At 34.9% G+C, this 15,329-nt stretch overlaps 2 protein-coding genes across 15 annotated transcripts in view; one reads left to right on the top strand and one right to left on the bottom strand.

Moving 5' to 3' along the window:
- The window catches only part of ACSS3 (acyl-CoA synthetase short chain family member 3), a 171,914-nt gene extending 169,028 nt beyond the window's left edge, over nucleotides 1-2,886 (top strand). Inside the window, exon 16 of the mRNA XM_066257582.1 lies at nucleotides 708-2,886. Within this exon, the coding sequence (XP_066113679.1) occupies nucleotides 708-776 (69 nt within the window). The 3' untranslated portion in view covers nucleotides 777-2,886. The remainder of the gene's footprint in view (nucleotides 1-707) is intronic.
- Nucleotides 2,887-3,478: 592 nt separating this feature from the next.
- Nucleotides 3,479-15,329, bottom strand: part of PPFIA2 (PTPRF interacting protein alpha 2) — a 516,618-nt gene continuing 504,767 nt past the window's right edge. For 4 of the 14 annotated variants that reach the window (XM_066257567.1, XM_066257566.1, XM_066257570.1 and 1 more), the window contains 5 exons: nucleotides 12,985-13,160; nucleotides 12,041-12,109; nucleotides 8,157-8,319; nucleotides 6,892-6,983; nucleotides 3,480-4,884 (listed from right to left, as the gene is read on the bottom strand). In XM_066257567.1, coding sequence (XP_066113664.1) covers nucleotides 6,925-6,983; nucleotides 8,157-8,319; nucleotides 12,041-12,109; nucleotides 12,985-13,160 — 467 coding nt within the window. In that variant the 3' untranslated portion in view covers nucleotides 3,480-4,884; nucleotides 6,892-6,924. Of the gene's footprint in view, nucleotides 4,885-6,891; nucleotides 6,984-8,156; nucleotides 8,320-12,040; nucleotides 12,110-12,984; nucleotides 13,161-15,329 lie in introns of all 14 variants that reach the window. The other 10 variants (XM_066257569.1, XM_066257571.1, XM_066257577.1 and 7 more) reach the window with 6 other exon arrangements.

Here is a 15,329-nt window from a genome sequence, read left to right as displayed (position 1 = left end):
ACCTGGAAATGCTGAGGCCGCCAGTTCGAAACCCTGGGCTTGCCTGGTCAAGGCACATATGGAAGTTGATGCTTCCAGCTCCTCCCCCCTTCTCTCTCTCTCTGTCTCTCCTCTCTCTCCCTGTCTCTCTCCTCTCTAAAAATGAATAATAATAAAAAAAAAACCTTGTGGAAACTCAATCTTATTGAATTCAAGGTACATTTTCCTTCCTTGTAGTCGTTAATGGCTAGTAGTGAGAAAGGACGTAATTGAGGCTATACATATTTAAATTCTCCTAATTGATGCATGTGCTAATTGTAACTAGTGAAAATTATTTTAGGAAACTGGCTAATCCAAGAGTATGCATTCTTTTCATTTGTTTGCATATTATACATGCATAGGTAGACATATTTTAATAGCTGAGTTGTTGCATGAGCAAATGCAAAAAAATAAATTCTTTTTATAGAGGAACATAGAAAGTCCAATAAGAGGAATTCTGAGAATGTAGTATTGAGGACCAATAGCTTTGCTGATAGAACAGTTTACTTTATCATTCTGGGAAAACTTTAGATACATTTTAAAAACATTAGGTCTAAGTTGCCTGTTTCTGAACATTTCCATATGAGTGTTATAATACGGAATAGACCATTGCATATAATTATTGAATTATGGAGTGAGGGAAAGGGTTTCAAGATAGAGCGTTCATATGTCTCTCATTTTCTTTCCAGATAACACCGACCATCGAGGACCCCAGCATCTTTAGGCACATCGAAGAAGTGCTGAAACAGGCATCATGACTTTTTTTTTTTTGAGTCAATTTTCTAAATGAAGTTTAGTTTTTTTAAAAAAAAATATTTCTCATAAATAAATATTTAAATAGAAATTACTTGCAAACTGAAATGTGAATTGTGAAGTTTGATCTATAACGTACTGGAAGACAAGTGAAAAAATCTCTCCCTTCTGTCTGATTAGTCCCAATTAGCATTGTCATCAATTACCAGGAACACGGTTGTCTAGCACTTTAACTTTATGAAAGTATGTCTAATGTATAATATTTAAACATTGTACCCCCCCCAAAAGTATTTTAATTGAAAGTGACAGTAGTATAAAGCTACTTCCTAAAAATAAGAATCTGTAGCTTTGACCCAAAACCAAAAACTCAACTTGAAGTCAGAAAATAATTACAATTTTCTTATGGAAATTTGGAATGTTTTTCTGATATTCCTGAGATGCCCACATGCATGCTCATTATCTGACCAGATGATTTTCTAAGTAGGAGAACCTGTCTAGTCATTTCCTGTGGGAAGGCTGGCTTCCAGGGGACAGTTCTGTGGTCAGGTCAGTGGTTCTTAGTCCAGGGGAATCACATGCCTGGCCAAGAGCCTAGAAGTCACTTAATCCTTTCTCTTTGTCATGGAGATGAGGGCCCTTCGGACCCCCTCTTCCCATCTCAGGTTCTTAGTTGACTGTGTGCTTAATGATTCCAGTTTCTTATGGAAACAGAGAAAGGATGTAGAAATCAGGAGGTGGGCAACGAAATCTCTCTAGGAAGAAATTTAAAAGTTATGCTAACAGACCAAAAAAAGAAAAGAAACCCCAGTGTTTTATGTAAAATCTATAATTTTTAAATAACCCACTAAAAAATATTGTGACATCCAAACACAGCTTTCCATTTAAACTTCTATGAAATTATTGAAAAATTTTTAATATGAGTCTTTGTTAATAAGCTTATGATACTGTGCTAATATCCCAGAGTAGACTGATAAAGCTAATTAAATATTTGGTTTACATAGGGTTGGGCATGTTATCAGTAATCAAAGAATACATTTAAACACAAAAATATGCCCATATTGAGTCTTTGATGGCATTCAAACCTTAATCTCTCAGGCCATCAGAAACACTATTTTCAAGAGCAGCTGTCCTAACATAATCATCTGGGTATATGAAATATATGTCAGACAATAAAGAGCTTATTTACTCGCTTGTTTTATAAAACCTGCTTACAACCTGTAGAAAGACATTTTGAAAATGGGAAGTTTTTATTTGGATCATAGGCTATAAAATAAATGACTACTTCAAGTGAATTCCTATATGCTGAAATTGGCTTCTTGATTGTTACATCTGGAAAATATATTCATCTAGTTGTTACCATTAATTATTTTAGTAGCCTGAATTAAACCAACTTTATAATTTGAAGGTGTTGGTTTCCTTAAACTGTAGGTACATTAACTGTTATCAATCTGTAATCTTAATAATCAATTTTTATTGTCTTTAGTTGTATTACCATACTTTTTCACCTAAGAGACAGTTCATGTGAAATGGCAACTTTTTAGCTGATGGTGTATCCTTTGCAAGGTATGAACACCAGGTGTGTCACACAGATGTAAGAAGTGTGGGAAGGTTGCATCTTTGGTCCTCTTGCACATTTTTCCTGGTAGTCACTAAAGGGACACTTAGTAAGTAGGCTTGACCTGTTTTCCCGGTGAGTGAGAAGAAAACAATGCACAAGACTGGGAAAGTGGTTTTTTTCTTGTTTCTGGTGGAGGAAATGTATGTGCTTTGCAGGGTCAGAGAAAGTATTGTGATTTTCATATTAGTAAATGTGGGGCAAGAAGGACACTCAAGTCATCAGATAGCTTAAATTTTGGAAGGAAAAAAGCCATTTTCTATTTTAATACTTTTATCATAAAGCACTTTTACTCCATAGTACCGAACATATTCTGAATTAAATGTATCTTTAAAAATAACAATATAATGTTACTTAAAATGCAATCATCTTTAAATTTGTGGAAATAAATTCTGTATGATCTTTTTCTGTATCTTCATAACATTTTTTTTTTACTGTAAGACATTGGAAAATTAAAATATAAAGATTTTATCTTAAAGGCTATAAAGTGTTTTTCAAGTGAGTTATTTTGCTCATGAAAATATATTGAGTATATACACGCAAGACCTGTTTTACATTTGAAAAGCAGTTTGATTTATATAAAAGCAATTTGATCATTACAATTGTGAAAATTCATAATGTTGATAGATGGTCATTAAATGGATATTAAATGGATTAACCAGGTTTTAGAATTTGGCAGATAATACCTTATACATTGAAGAGCATTTTATCATTTTTTGAAACAAGTAGCTGAATCTTTTTTATCCCTATATATTTGAGTCTATTATAAATGTTACTATTTCTTGCTGGTGCTCTCTAAAGGGTAGAAGCTGTCTATATGATTAAATCCTATATAAAAGTAGATACAAATCTAGTTTATATTGTTATAATATCTTAGTTTCTGTATTGTTTCATTTCTGTAAGTCAACATCCCCACATAGCAGATGAGCTCAGAAAGCTCTTTTCCATTGTTTCTGCCCAGGCAACCTTTTCAGAAAAATGTAAGATTATTCTCATAAGCAAGTTTAGTACTCCCTCTTGTGGCAGATTCAAAGAGAGTCACTACAAGGACAGTTTTAAGTAAACTGTTAAACTTTATGTGATTAGAAAACAAATCTTAAACAGAGAACTGGAAGTATTCTTTTTTTATTGACAATGGAGAGGGTTTCTGTTACCATTACCTTTTGACTGAATCTGTTTAAACAAAAATAGACATCGAAACAAATGTAAATGTACGTGCAAACATAGCAAATTAAATACAAAAATGAAATTACTAATGACAGCTCTAGCTCTTAATAAGATCAAACAGCAGAAAATCAGCAGTTAGATAAATGTATTTTTAAATAGGTTTTACTCTGAAAATCTCCCATATGAACAAAGAATAAACAACAGTTAACACCACCAAATAAAGCCACAGGGAAGAGATTACTCTTCTATACTTTATACACTATATATGTTAATCATTCTGTCTTTCATTTATTTCCTCTGATAAGATTGACTTCAGGGAAGTCAAAACAAGGCCATCTCGGCTAGAAGCTTATAACATTAGACATGAGTGTGGCTATTGCCCTGTTATATTGACAAAAGGGAAGGGTTGGGGAGTGGTTGGTTTTTTTCCAGTGGAAATGAGCCTCAGACTCTGCAGTGGTTGACATTCACTGAACAGTGCTGGCCGGCCGTTCAAGGTATTTGAATGAACATGTGGTTCGTAGCAAAGAAAAAAATTGTATTGGTCCACAGGTAACAAGAGAAGATAATGTTTTTCTTTATAAATTTTTTTTTTAAATAATTGTTTTGACTCTTGTAAACAGTTTGGCTTTGTTTTGTATTTAAAAGGAGATTGAGCCATCACAGTGCTATTTCTAAAGATAGAGGACATCCCTGATTGCCTTTAAAGGTCTATTTTTGGCTCCAGTTCCAGGTTAAATCATTCTTTTTTACACGATCAGAGGCAGGTTTTCAGCTTTAAATATTGACAGACTGGAAAGGGAAACACGCGGAGGCATGGAGCATGCTTCCAGGAAACATCCTTCTGACTGTTATAATTCAAAAACTGTAAAAATGGTGAATGGCAAAATACAAACAGCACTTGGTATTGTCAAATGTTTGCACTCGAGACGCCATGAACCATATATTTTATTTTTTAAAAAATCATATTTATATCCATTTACATAAGACTTACACATTTAAAAAGAAATACATACACAGTAATACATAAATTCCTAGTATATTACAATAAAACATGAAAAAACAAGTGTCTCCATTTCATAAAAGCGTCTGTTGTACAGAAATTATGATGTGGATGATGTTTTTATTCAAATGACTTAAGCATTTTCTTACAATTGTAGTAAACTAATCAAACTTAATATCTGACTTCCCCCTAAAATCACATTTTCAGTTTAATAAACCATTACTTGTGTTTTTTTTTCCCCTATAGAATCGGTCTTCACAAAGGTGTTCACTGCGCGTCTTCCTCGATGGTAGTGCACTTTAGGTAGGGTAGACTGAAAAGACGACATCTAAAATATTTAAGGGACAGCATTAGTTTATGGAAAGTTCCCAGACTAGAGAAGAACCCCTCCACCTCCCCTGGGTGCCACTCCATGCAGCCTGCCTCCTTCTGTCCTAGGAGATAATGAATAGGATGTTGTCTAAAATGTAACCAACAGCTGTATGTAATGAACATTGCTCTTCTCCAATTTTGTGCAGGCAAACTTAAATAACATTTGCTCAGTTTTGTGGAAAGTATGGCAGTAATGTATATTAAAAAAAAAGGTGTTAACAGAAAATGTCACCAGTCCTTATGAAAATTTTACAGTTTGCTCATTAATAAATTGGGTACAGCTGACCTATTCCATGGAATAGATTTGTATTCTAGCTCATATATTTTAGAGATCTTATAAAGATACTTTGGTTTAATTATGACAAAAGCATAATGATAAGTAATATTTTCAAGATTCTGGGTTGGTGATGTGGCATCATTGATCTTTTTCCAGTCATAGTATATTTGGAAAAAGTTCACAATGACTATTCCTGACACAAAAATTAATAGATTATAAATTATTTTAATAACAAGTGATAATGTTTCATAAAATAAAAATGTATTGTTCTAGATTGAATTATTGTAAATAAATGCTTTATCCCACTTAATGGAAACAACTAGGAAATATAAACTGAACGCCATGCACAAAATACAGATTGAAATAGAGTTCTTCCATCGGTCAAGAGCTAAGAAGCAAGGACTACTCAACACACTAAATAGTCATGTATAAGTTAGTGAAGTGTTTATTTCTGGGAAAGTGACCATGTTATGTGTAGAAACTATTATAAACAGTATTTTGGAAACCCTATTATTTAGCCAAATTAGCCAAATTATTATATACTTTAGATCATGCCTAATTAGATGCCATGTTGTATACTGTAATTAAAATTTTAGTGTTAGCGTTCTATACACAGAAATTAAATCTCTTATTTGAAAGATTTTTTTTGTTCTGTTTTATCATCAGCAGCTTCCAATAGTGACCTAAATAAGGCAGCAAACCAGCCCCCATATGAAGCCCCACACACCAACAATCAATTGTGTGGAGCTTTTAGTTCAAGGCAATGAATAAACAGCACAAGCTGAGCTGTTCCTCTGCCCATATCTGCTCTCTCCTCTTCTCTGCACACATATTCTGTTCTAATTGTTGCTCTAAAAGTATGTTCCCAAAATTTCAATTTATTGTAAATGGTCAAGTATTTTGGCAAAGCACAGTTTTAGCTTAAAAGAAGTTTTATGAGCACTTGACATTTATAATCTAGGAGACCACAGCTTTACTAAGACTGCCAATAAAACTCCATTTTTGATGTGGATTTGGAAGTCAGTTCCATCAACTAGTATTTCTGTAAATAGAAATGCCTTATATCTTATGATTACATATCAAGGTTTTCTGTGCATCCTGTCTGCTATTCTTACAAAATAATTTAACTTTGTTCTCCCGCTATAAACCCAAGATACTTAAAATTCATTTGTATTTTTAACAAACATAGGTCATATCGATGAAAACATCCTGAAAGTTCTAATTTTTCAGTTATACATTTGTTCACCTCATTTTTGCTGTCTCTGCCATTAATTGACTCTGAAGATCATTCTCTACCTATTTCAGCTTCTCTTAGATAAATGACTCACTTATAGATATTTTATTCTGTAAATGCCAAACTCTCATCAGTAAATAGTTTTAAGCACATCTGTGTCTAATGCTACGAAAAATCTAGAGGACGGTGGCAGGAAACCATCAGTGTGTTCTGAGATAGTGACTGGCCTCAGGTGGGCAGACCTTCCACCACAGCAGAAAGGTGGTGATAGGAAATCCTAGATTAAGAGTTAAACATACAAAGATTCCTTTCCACCCTTCAGCAATTCAAAGGGGTGATGTCCCTTCTGCACTGCTAGGCCACACCGAAGAGGATTGTGTTTATTTACTCGTCTATGTAAGTTCAGTTTCTGTGGCGGTTTGTTTTTCTGTCAGCCAAGGAAAACTACTCACAGCAAGTCAGTGCTGCCTCCTTTGAGGGGCTTGTCAACATGAGTATGTGCGGACAGTGGAGTTGTCTAACCTCTGCAGTCTTGAAGAGGCAACTGCAAATGGAGAAAAGGGCTTTAGAGGGACTTGGAGGATGGAGTACAAAATTTCAGATGAGAAAGATTTATTTTCCCTGCAAAGAGGGATCCTGAACATATTAGTAGACATTCTTTCTCTCAGCTAGAAGCCACTCACATTCCTTTCCTCTAGACCGAGTTAGTAATGAAAACGGGATTATCTAATGTTATTCAACTGAACTTTAGAGTCGTGTATTCTCCTTAGATGAATCTCTGAAAAGCAGCTCGCCCAGGGTGCTTCTGTTTTTGAAGCAAAGATTGTCTTAGAAAACTTAGTGGTGTGGATGCTTATCCCTCTGAGTGCTGAAGAACTTCTACATTGATTTTTAGTCATGTTAAATTCCTCATACATTTTGTTTGCATGTTCCATAATATTAACAAGTTAGGAGAAATGTGAATCAAAGATCACAGCTTATATGGGAATGAATTTTAAGGGCCATGATAACTTTAAACTTGAAATAATGATTCTAGTGATTGTCTTAATAAAGAGAGTGGAGCTATTTGTTTTTTTTTTTTTTTTTTTTTAATGCTTACTAAATAGAAATACCTTTGTAACTGTCATGTCTAATCCTTTCTATTCCAGACTGGCTGTTTTCTTTTGTGAAGGGTCTAACGCAAGTCAATGTCCACAGAAGGAAACACTCATTGGGAAATCACTGTTGGTTTTGTGTTTGTTTAATTCTCTTCTCATGGTTGTGCTTGTTTATTTAAGGCCTTCTACCTTGGTCAAAGGTGAGACTATCTGAGAAGTCTGAGTTTCTAAGATAAAATATAAAACTTGAAATATTCAAGCATGTTGGGTGACAGTGGAGTTAATTTCCATTTACTACCTCTAACTAAACACATTATTTACTTTAGGAATAGAAAAGTAACACAAATCATGCAGATGCTTATTCTTCCTAGATGTGGACATTAGCCAAAATTATCCCTTTTTTGGATATTATAAATCATTTCTCAAATGTAAAGAAAGTGCCATGAATTCATGCATTAGCAGTATACAAAAGTCTGGTCTGATGAAAGCAAAGTAAACTTCAAGCAGAGCAAAGCAACTTAAGTCAACAATCCCAAAAAGCTATGCAAGGTCAGAGAATGTTACTAGCAGTTGCTAAACAAGCTTTTCACTTTATAAGCAGAAATGCAAAACTCCTGTACCATCCGTTGTCATTTTCCTTGACTGCCCAGATGTTGTGGTTAACCTAAATCCAGCTGGTAATGTTTCTGAGGACCCAGGCATCATGCTGATTCCATGTACTTCACGGGGAGGAAACTGCCTTCTCCAGGTCGAACCACGCCTGAAATTCTTGTCATCACTCTGCTAGCACAGAGTTAAACACATGCAACATTTATTCCTTACATTCAGCCTATAAAGTATACATATATATAAAATGTTATACTTTCTTTAGAGAGTTCTGTAGATTACAAAATAAAAACGCAGGAAGTTTGAAACAAATTGTTCAGATGATTTTAAATCTGTCTGTCATCCATAAAAGTAATCATGTTTGAAAACCTAAAATAAAATCCCAACATGTTTCCAAAAATTATATATTGGAGATACTTTGTTGCATTTATGCAAATTTGTTTCACAGTGTAAGATAACATACTTAGTGAAATAAGTGTTGGCTCACACACTTATTTTGCTTTTATGTTTACAAGAGATATATGTTAGAGGAATTCTATATTTAAAATAGCCTGGCTCATATGGGATACTATAACCTATATTCTGTGTAAGAAACTCAATTTAGTCACGTTATGTTTTAGCTGATACAGGATTGATTTTAATATGTTGAAACATTTACGCATCCTGGCTACTATCCTTTTAATAAATATATGTATTCTTTAGATGCTACTAAAAGCACAATGTAATTCTGGTTGCTGATTCTATTACATATTAATAATAAACATTTTTTCTGTCTCTGTATGTATACAACGTGCCTATACAGACATAATTATTTTCTCTATATTGATGGGCAGTAATATGTAATTTAGCAGTTAATTAATATTATTGTTTGTATCTAATTCTAAGAAATATATTAATCATTTCACATAGAATTTATCTTTTATATTACCAAGTTTCTCATCTAAGGAAGGCCTATCTATTCCCTTAAGTTATCTAAATATATGTGGTTGACCCTACTAACTCAGGGAAATTCATTTCAGCATACAGAATGATTGACATTCAACTCAATCGCTATTATAAATAAGTGCCACTATAAGAGATTCTTTATCATAGATTGTCAATTTAACTAAGTAACATGAAAGATCACCCTGGGAAAAATAAAATAATTTATGTAATTACATCTACCCACTATTTTCTTAGGATTCTTATCATTAATATCTAAATTTTGTTCTAATTCTTATTATCAATTTGGCTTAGATTTGATAGAGATTGTACAGTTTAAGTGTCTGAGACTCCTCACTGTTGGGTTTTAACATTGCCTTAGATCTCCAAATGTTTATTAATGCAGAAAAAAAGCAAAATTTTACAGCTGTGGCCTCTCTGACTTCTTGACACTTGGAGAAGTTGTTGCACAAAATAGATAATCTTCAGTTCTACATAACACTAATTTACATTGTAGGAGTATACCACTCCTATAATGGATGGTAAAGAGCTTTAAAAAAAAAGCTAGGAATTAAAAAATTTAAATCATGATTCTGTACTTTTGCTCTTTCAACACAGTGTCACTGCAGAAAGTTAATGAGAACTATAAAGCAGCAGCATCATGAGAAAGAATGTCCAAGAGACAAGGTTAAAATAGATCCTCATAACTGAAATTAAAGTCTGTAGCCTGACCAGGAGGTGGCGCAGTGGATAGAACGTCGAACTGGGATGAGGAAAGACCCAGGTTCGAGACCCCGAGGTTGCCAGTTTGAGCGCAGGCTCATCTGGTTTGAGCAAAAGCTCACCAGCATGGACCCAAGGTTGCTGGCTTGAGCAAGGGGTTACTTGGTCTGCTGAAGGCCCACGGTCAAGGCACATATGAGAAAGCAATCAATGAACAACTAAGGTGTCGCAACAAAAAACTGATGATTGATGCTTCTCATCTCTCTCCATTCCTATCTATCTGTCCCTATCTATCCCCCTCTCTCTGACTCTGTCTCTGTAAAAAAAAAAAAAAAAAAAAAAAAAAAAAGTCTGTAGAAACACATGAGTTCTCAAATTATGTCAGTGCACTCTAATTGTGATCTACCCCAGAAACAAGTCCACTCTGTTTCTGAGCAAGTCGTTTAGTTATTTTTGTTTACACTAAAAGAAATAAAAGACATACAAAAAAATTAGAACAAAAGAGAATAGAGGGATTTCAATGATAAAATCATTTGCAGTGTTTTTAACAATAAGAAAATACTGCGTTTTTTTAAAATTTTTTATTTATTTATTTATTCATTTTTTAGAGAGGAGAGGGAGAGACAGAGAGGAGAGACAGAGAGAGAGAAGGGGGGGAGGAGCTGGAAGCATCAACTCCCATATGTGCCTTGACCAGGCAAGCCCAGGGTTTCGAACTGGCGACCTCAGCATTTCCAGGTCGACACTATCCACTGCGCCACCACAGGTCAGGCAATACTGCGTATTTTAAAGGCAGATAGTCACATCCTATTTAGAACATTTCTTCTTGTTACTTTCAGAATGCAGTATTATAAAATAACACAGGCTCATATCTCTACCTGGACAGCTTCTTCAGGCCAATCTGCATTTCAGAATGCAGAAATATGAGAGAGCTTTAATAATTTTTATGAAAAAAGATTTTCAGCTTTTAAGCAAGGAGAATATTGTATTCAAAAGTATGTAGGGGTATATGCAGACTATCTTTGATTCAACAATTAAGAATAAGGATTAAATAATTACCAAACAGCTTACAAAACTAAAGTTGGTTAAATATGAACTGCTTTTTAAAATATTACTCATTATTCTGATAGGACAGCAGAATGAATTTATAGGAAGTCAGTTGAGGTCAAGATTGTAGAGTTTAATCTGTCTATAACTTCCTCTACAAAGGACAGCTTGGGTTTTATAACATCAAGATCATCTGCCTTGCTCATGTGAATATGGAATTATTGCCTCAATTTAGGATTTTCTGAGTTCATACACAAAATTATTTTAATCAGCTTTTCCTTATAACCAAGAGAATTTTGAAACACAAAATTATGTGCCGCTTCACACTTTCCTTCTCATTGCTTCCAAAAGACTGTAAAAACTCAAAGGACTATTAGAGTCCACAGTGTCTATCAATGCAGGTTGCTAATGTCCCTTGTAATTTTTTTTTCTCAGGAGGATGCTTACATGTTTATTATTTTCCAAATCATTTAAATATGCATGTTTGATATATAGGGATTCTTACACTCAATATAGCCTTCAAATCCTACAACCATTAAAATGTTATTCATATATATATATATATATATATCCGAGAGAGAGGAGAAAGAGAGAGAAGGGGGGAAGGAGCGGGAAGCATCAACTCATAGTAGTTGTTTCTCATATGTGCCTTGACAGAGCAAATCCAGGGTTTCAAACTGGTGACGTCAGCATTCCAGGTCAACGATCTAGCCACTGTGTTACCACAGGCCAGGCTATTCATATATTTTCTTAAGGAAGACTCAATATTGCTATTTAAAATAATGAAAAGTTTCCCATTTATTGAAAGCAAGTTTTCTCTTCATTTTAATATCCTAAAGCCTCCTGTCGAGATATACTGACATTTAAAAAATAAGCCATCTTATTAAAAAGCTTAATTTAGGATTAGTGCTATCATCCCTTCTAATATTTTTTAAATGTTCCTCAACATTATTTTGCTTACAGAGCCCATGAAAAAAAAGTCTGTTTTTGAATTACTTCTTGGTGTTTCTAATTGCTGATATGATAATATTTAGGAATTCATGAAGTTCTTTCAAAAGTAAAATGAGTAATAAAATTCAATATTTAAAAACAGCACTAGGGAAAATTCTAGATCCTATTTGTAGAGCAAGCGTCCAATTAATTTCTGAGTTCTATCCCTTGAAAGCCATTTTGCTGGTGCTCTTTTGAATGAAAGGTAAGGACTTACCTCGTCCAGTCGCCGTTCTGTCCCCAGCGCCAGCAGGTTATTATACTCCCTTTCAAGAATCTGCCTTGCCTGTTGACATCAAATAACAGTCACCAAACCTGAAGTCACATTTTATTTAAAAAATTTTTTGTATTTATTTGAGAAAACTTTCCAAGTGCTGTTTTACTTATGATGACTTAAGTATTTCATCTTCCATATCAAAAAGGCATTGTAAGTTTAACCTATAAATAAAAGTTCGGGCAATTTTCTTTCATCTGTGAACAGTGGAGAAATAGCCTTACATAAATGTCTGAGGTCTAGGGACTTGGACCTCACTTTGCTACTTTATTCAAATTGAATATTTTCTATAAAATTTGAAATACATAGAAACAAAATAAAAAGTGAAATTAAACTGCCAAATTTTTAACAAGTCTATGCGGGTAGTTCTCAAACCTGGACAATGATTACCATTTGGGGAAACTTTAGATAATTAGGATTTTTGTGTCCTATCTCTAGATACCTGATTTCTTAGGCCTGTCATATAGGTTGCAGTTATTATTTTAAAGTTTTAAGGCATTCTGGTGATACAAATAATTATTTAGATTTAAAAATCAGTGGCATCCCCAATGTTAAGAGTCTATGTAATTTGGATATGCATATAGGAATGACAGCCTCTTTGAGAGGCAGAAACTGATGGCTATCTGTTAGGGATATTGTTTTTTGGGAATCTAGCATTCAGGTGGGAAGTTGAGCCACATAACTTCTAAACCACTTTCTGCTTAATTTTATGATTTTTGTTTTGGCTAGAAATACAGTAGCTTGAAATGAAAGCTACAGTGACATATTTCAAAGGTTGAGCTAACCCTTATTAGGAATCATTAATACACAGCCACCGTTTTCCCCCTAAAGTTGTTTGCTGTTATATAAATTAGGATACAGTGCAACTACAGCAGAGAGGGGCTTGCCTGGGTGTTCTGTGTTGGAATCTGCAGTAGCAAAGCGAGGCTGCTGTAGTCAAAGTTCTCATCCAGGGCGATAAGGGAACCATGCACGCCACTCTCAAGAATATTATTTGCATATTCTCGAAGTCCAATTGCTTGGATCCAGCGAATAACTCGATCATTGCTCCACACCAACACATCTAGGAAAAGAGATGCATCATTTTAGGCTGCAGTATTTTGCATAATAAACAAAACTACTGATTGAGATGAGACACAGACATTGGTCAGGTCAGCATTTATGCTGATTGTTTAATCCATTTCTCTCTATCTGTGTGTGTGTGTGTGTGTGTGTGTGTGTGTAAGAGAGAGAGAGACAGAGAGAGGGATGGATAGGGACAGACAGACATGAAGGGAGAAAGATGAGAAGCATCTTTGTTGCAGCACCTTAATGGTTCATTGATTGCTTTCTCATATGTCCCTTGACCTCAAACCAGATGAGCCTGCACTCAAACTGGTAACCTCAGGGTTTTGAACCTGGGTCCTCCGTGTCCCAGTTCAATGCTCTATCCACTGCTTCACTGCCTGGTCAAGCTCTTTATCCATTTCTGAATGCACCTGGACCCCATATGCTACACATATTTACTGTTCTAATAATTAACCTTTTTTAGTTTTAGCACAGAAGAAAGTTGTCATTTCAAGATTGTTATTACTGAAATCAGAGGACTTCTATTAATGTGCACAATGTCTTGTTTTCTTTTAGAAGCTCTTGGGGTCTATTTGAAGCTCAGTATTTTTACCACAAGATGGGGATATTTCTTATTTGTGTCTTAATTCCTACCTTCAGTAAAGAGAGCAAAATGAGAACAAGAAAGGGGTCTTCATCGGTGGTTTTTCACCACTATTTAAATATTTCCTATAGACTAGAGGAGACTTTTCTTTTCACCTGGAGTAATAAATCAGAGACTAGAACAGTAAGGTAAAACAAGGACTAAATAGTTTGATATCTTTTTGGCAATTCATTATTTTAAATTACATAGAAATGCAAAAATAAAGCACTCAGTCAAATTACAAGTTGAATTTCCCATTAGGCTGAAAAGTATTAATTTATTAAGATATGAAACACATTAATTAAATTTTATTTACTGCCCTGGCTGGTTGGCTCAGTGGTAGAGTGTCGGCCTGGCGCCAGTGCAGGAGTTCCGGGTTCGATTCCCGGCCAGGGCACACAGGAGAAGCGCCCATCTGCTTCTCCACCCCTCCCCCTCTCCTTCCTCTCTGTCTCTCTCTTCCCCTCCCGCAGCCGAGGCTCCATTGGAGCAAAGTTTGCCGGGGCACTGAGGTTGGCTCTGTGGCCTCTGCCTTAGGCGCTAGAGTGGCTCTGGATGCAACAGAGTGAAGCCCCAGTGGGGCAGAGCATCTCCCCCTGGTGGGCGTGCCGGGTGGATCCCGGTCAGGCGCATGCGGGAGTCTGTCTGACTGCCTCCCTGTTTCCAGCTTCGGAAAAATGAAAAAAAAAAAATTCTTTACTGAAATTAAAACATTTAGAGAAAAACACGATAAATACCTTTTCCAGATGAAAACATATAAAAGTATTACTATTTTTTCCATTTCTCCCCATTATGAGTTGACAGAATGCTACATAACAACTAGTAAAATAGAAAGGCAAAAATGTTCCATAGAAAAGAAAAAATTTTAAGGAAATTAAGTAAAATTTTTTTTAAATTCAAACATTTTTCTAATTCTATAAAAAGGGAAATGAAACTCATAGTTTATTTTTACAGTAAAAGTAGGGTTTTCTGTTTATTTCTTTCTTACTATATATAATTTATACCTTTTCCATAAAAAGTACAAAGAATGTTTAGGGAATTATTTGTCAATTTCAACTGTCTATATTCTTCCATTTAATTTATCTGTAAAAAATAAGGTAGTATTTTGGGAGAAGTGGGGGGTTTAGGGAGTATATTTATAATCTAAGTTTTTCAAAACTATTACTAATTTCTCTCAATTCAATGAGCCTCAGTAAGAGAAGTATGTCCTGCTAGGGAGGGTCTGCTCTGTCTGTGGACCAGCCTTTTCTCTGTGTCACTGCTTCAATGATAAAGTTTTTTCACTTTTAATTCAATGCTGTCTTGTAACTGCATTCTTTCCTGCAGGAAGCCAAGTGACCACAGAGGGGCATAGACCTTTGGGTCCCTGACCCCTGGAACACCAGCAACATGTCCAGTCACATGTTGCCACACCTGTAGTTAAGAGTCATCAAAAATATAAAATGATACATTTATTTACAGGGTGAAGGGAAACAAGGCACTAATCCAAACTCCTTCTTTGAAACAGCAACATACCTTTTTCCCCCCATTTTATAAATCAGA

The sequence above is a fragment of the Saccopteryx bilineata genome, chromosome 2 (genome assembly GCF_036850765.1).
Source record: "Saccopteryx bilineata isolate mSacBil1 chromosome 2, mSacBil1_pri_phased_curated, whole genome shotgun sequence".
Classification (NCBI taxonomy): Eukaryota; Metazoa; Chordata; class Mammalia; order Chiroptera; family Emballonuridae; genus Saccopteryx; species Saccopteryx bilineata.
Note: the sequence above shows the minus strand (reverse complement) of the source record. Positions and strands in the feature narration are given on the sequence as shown.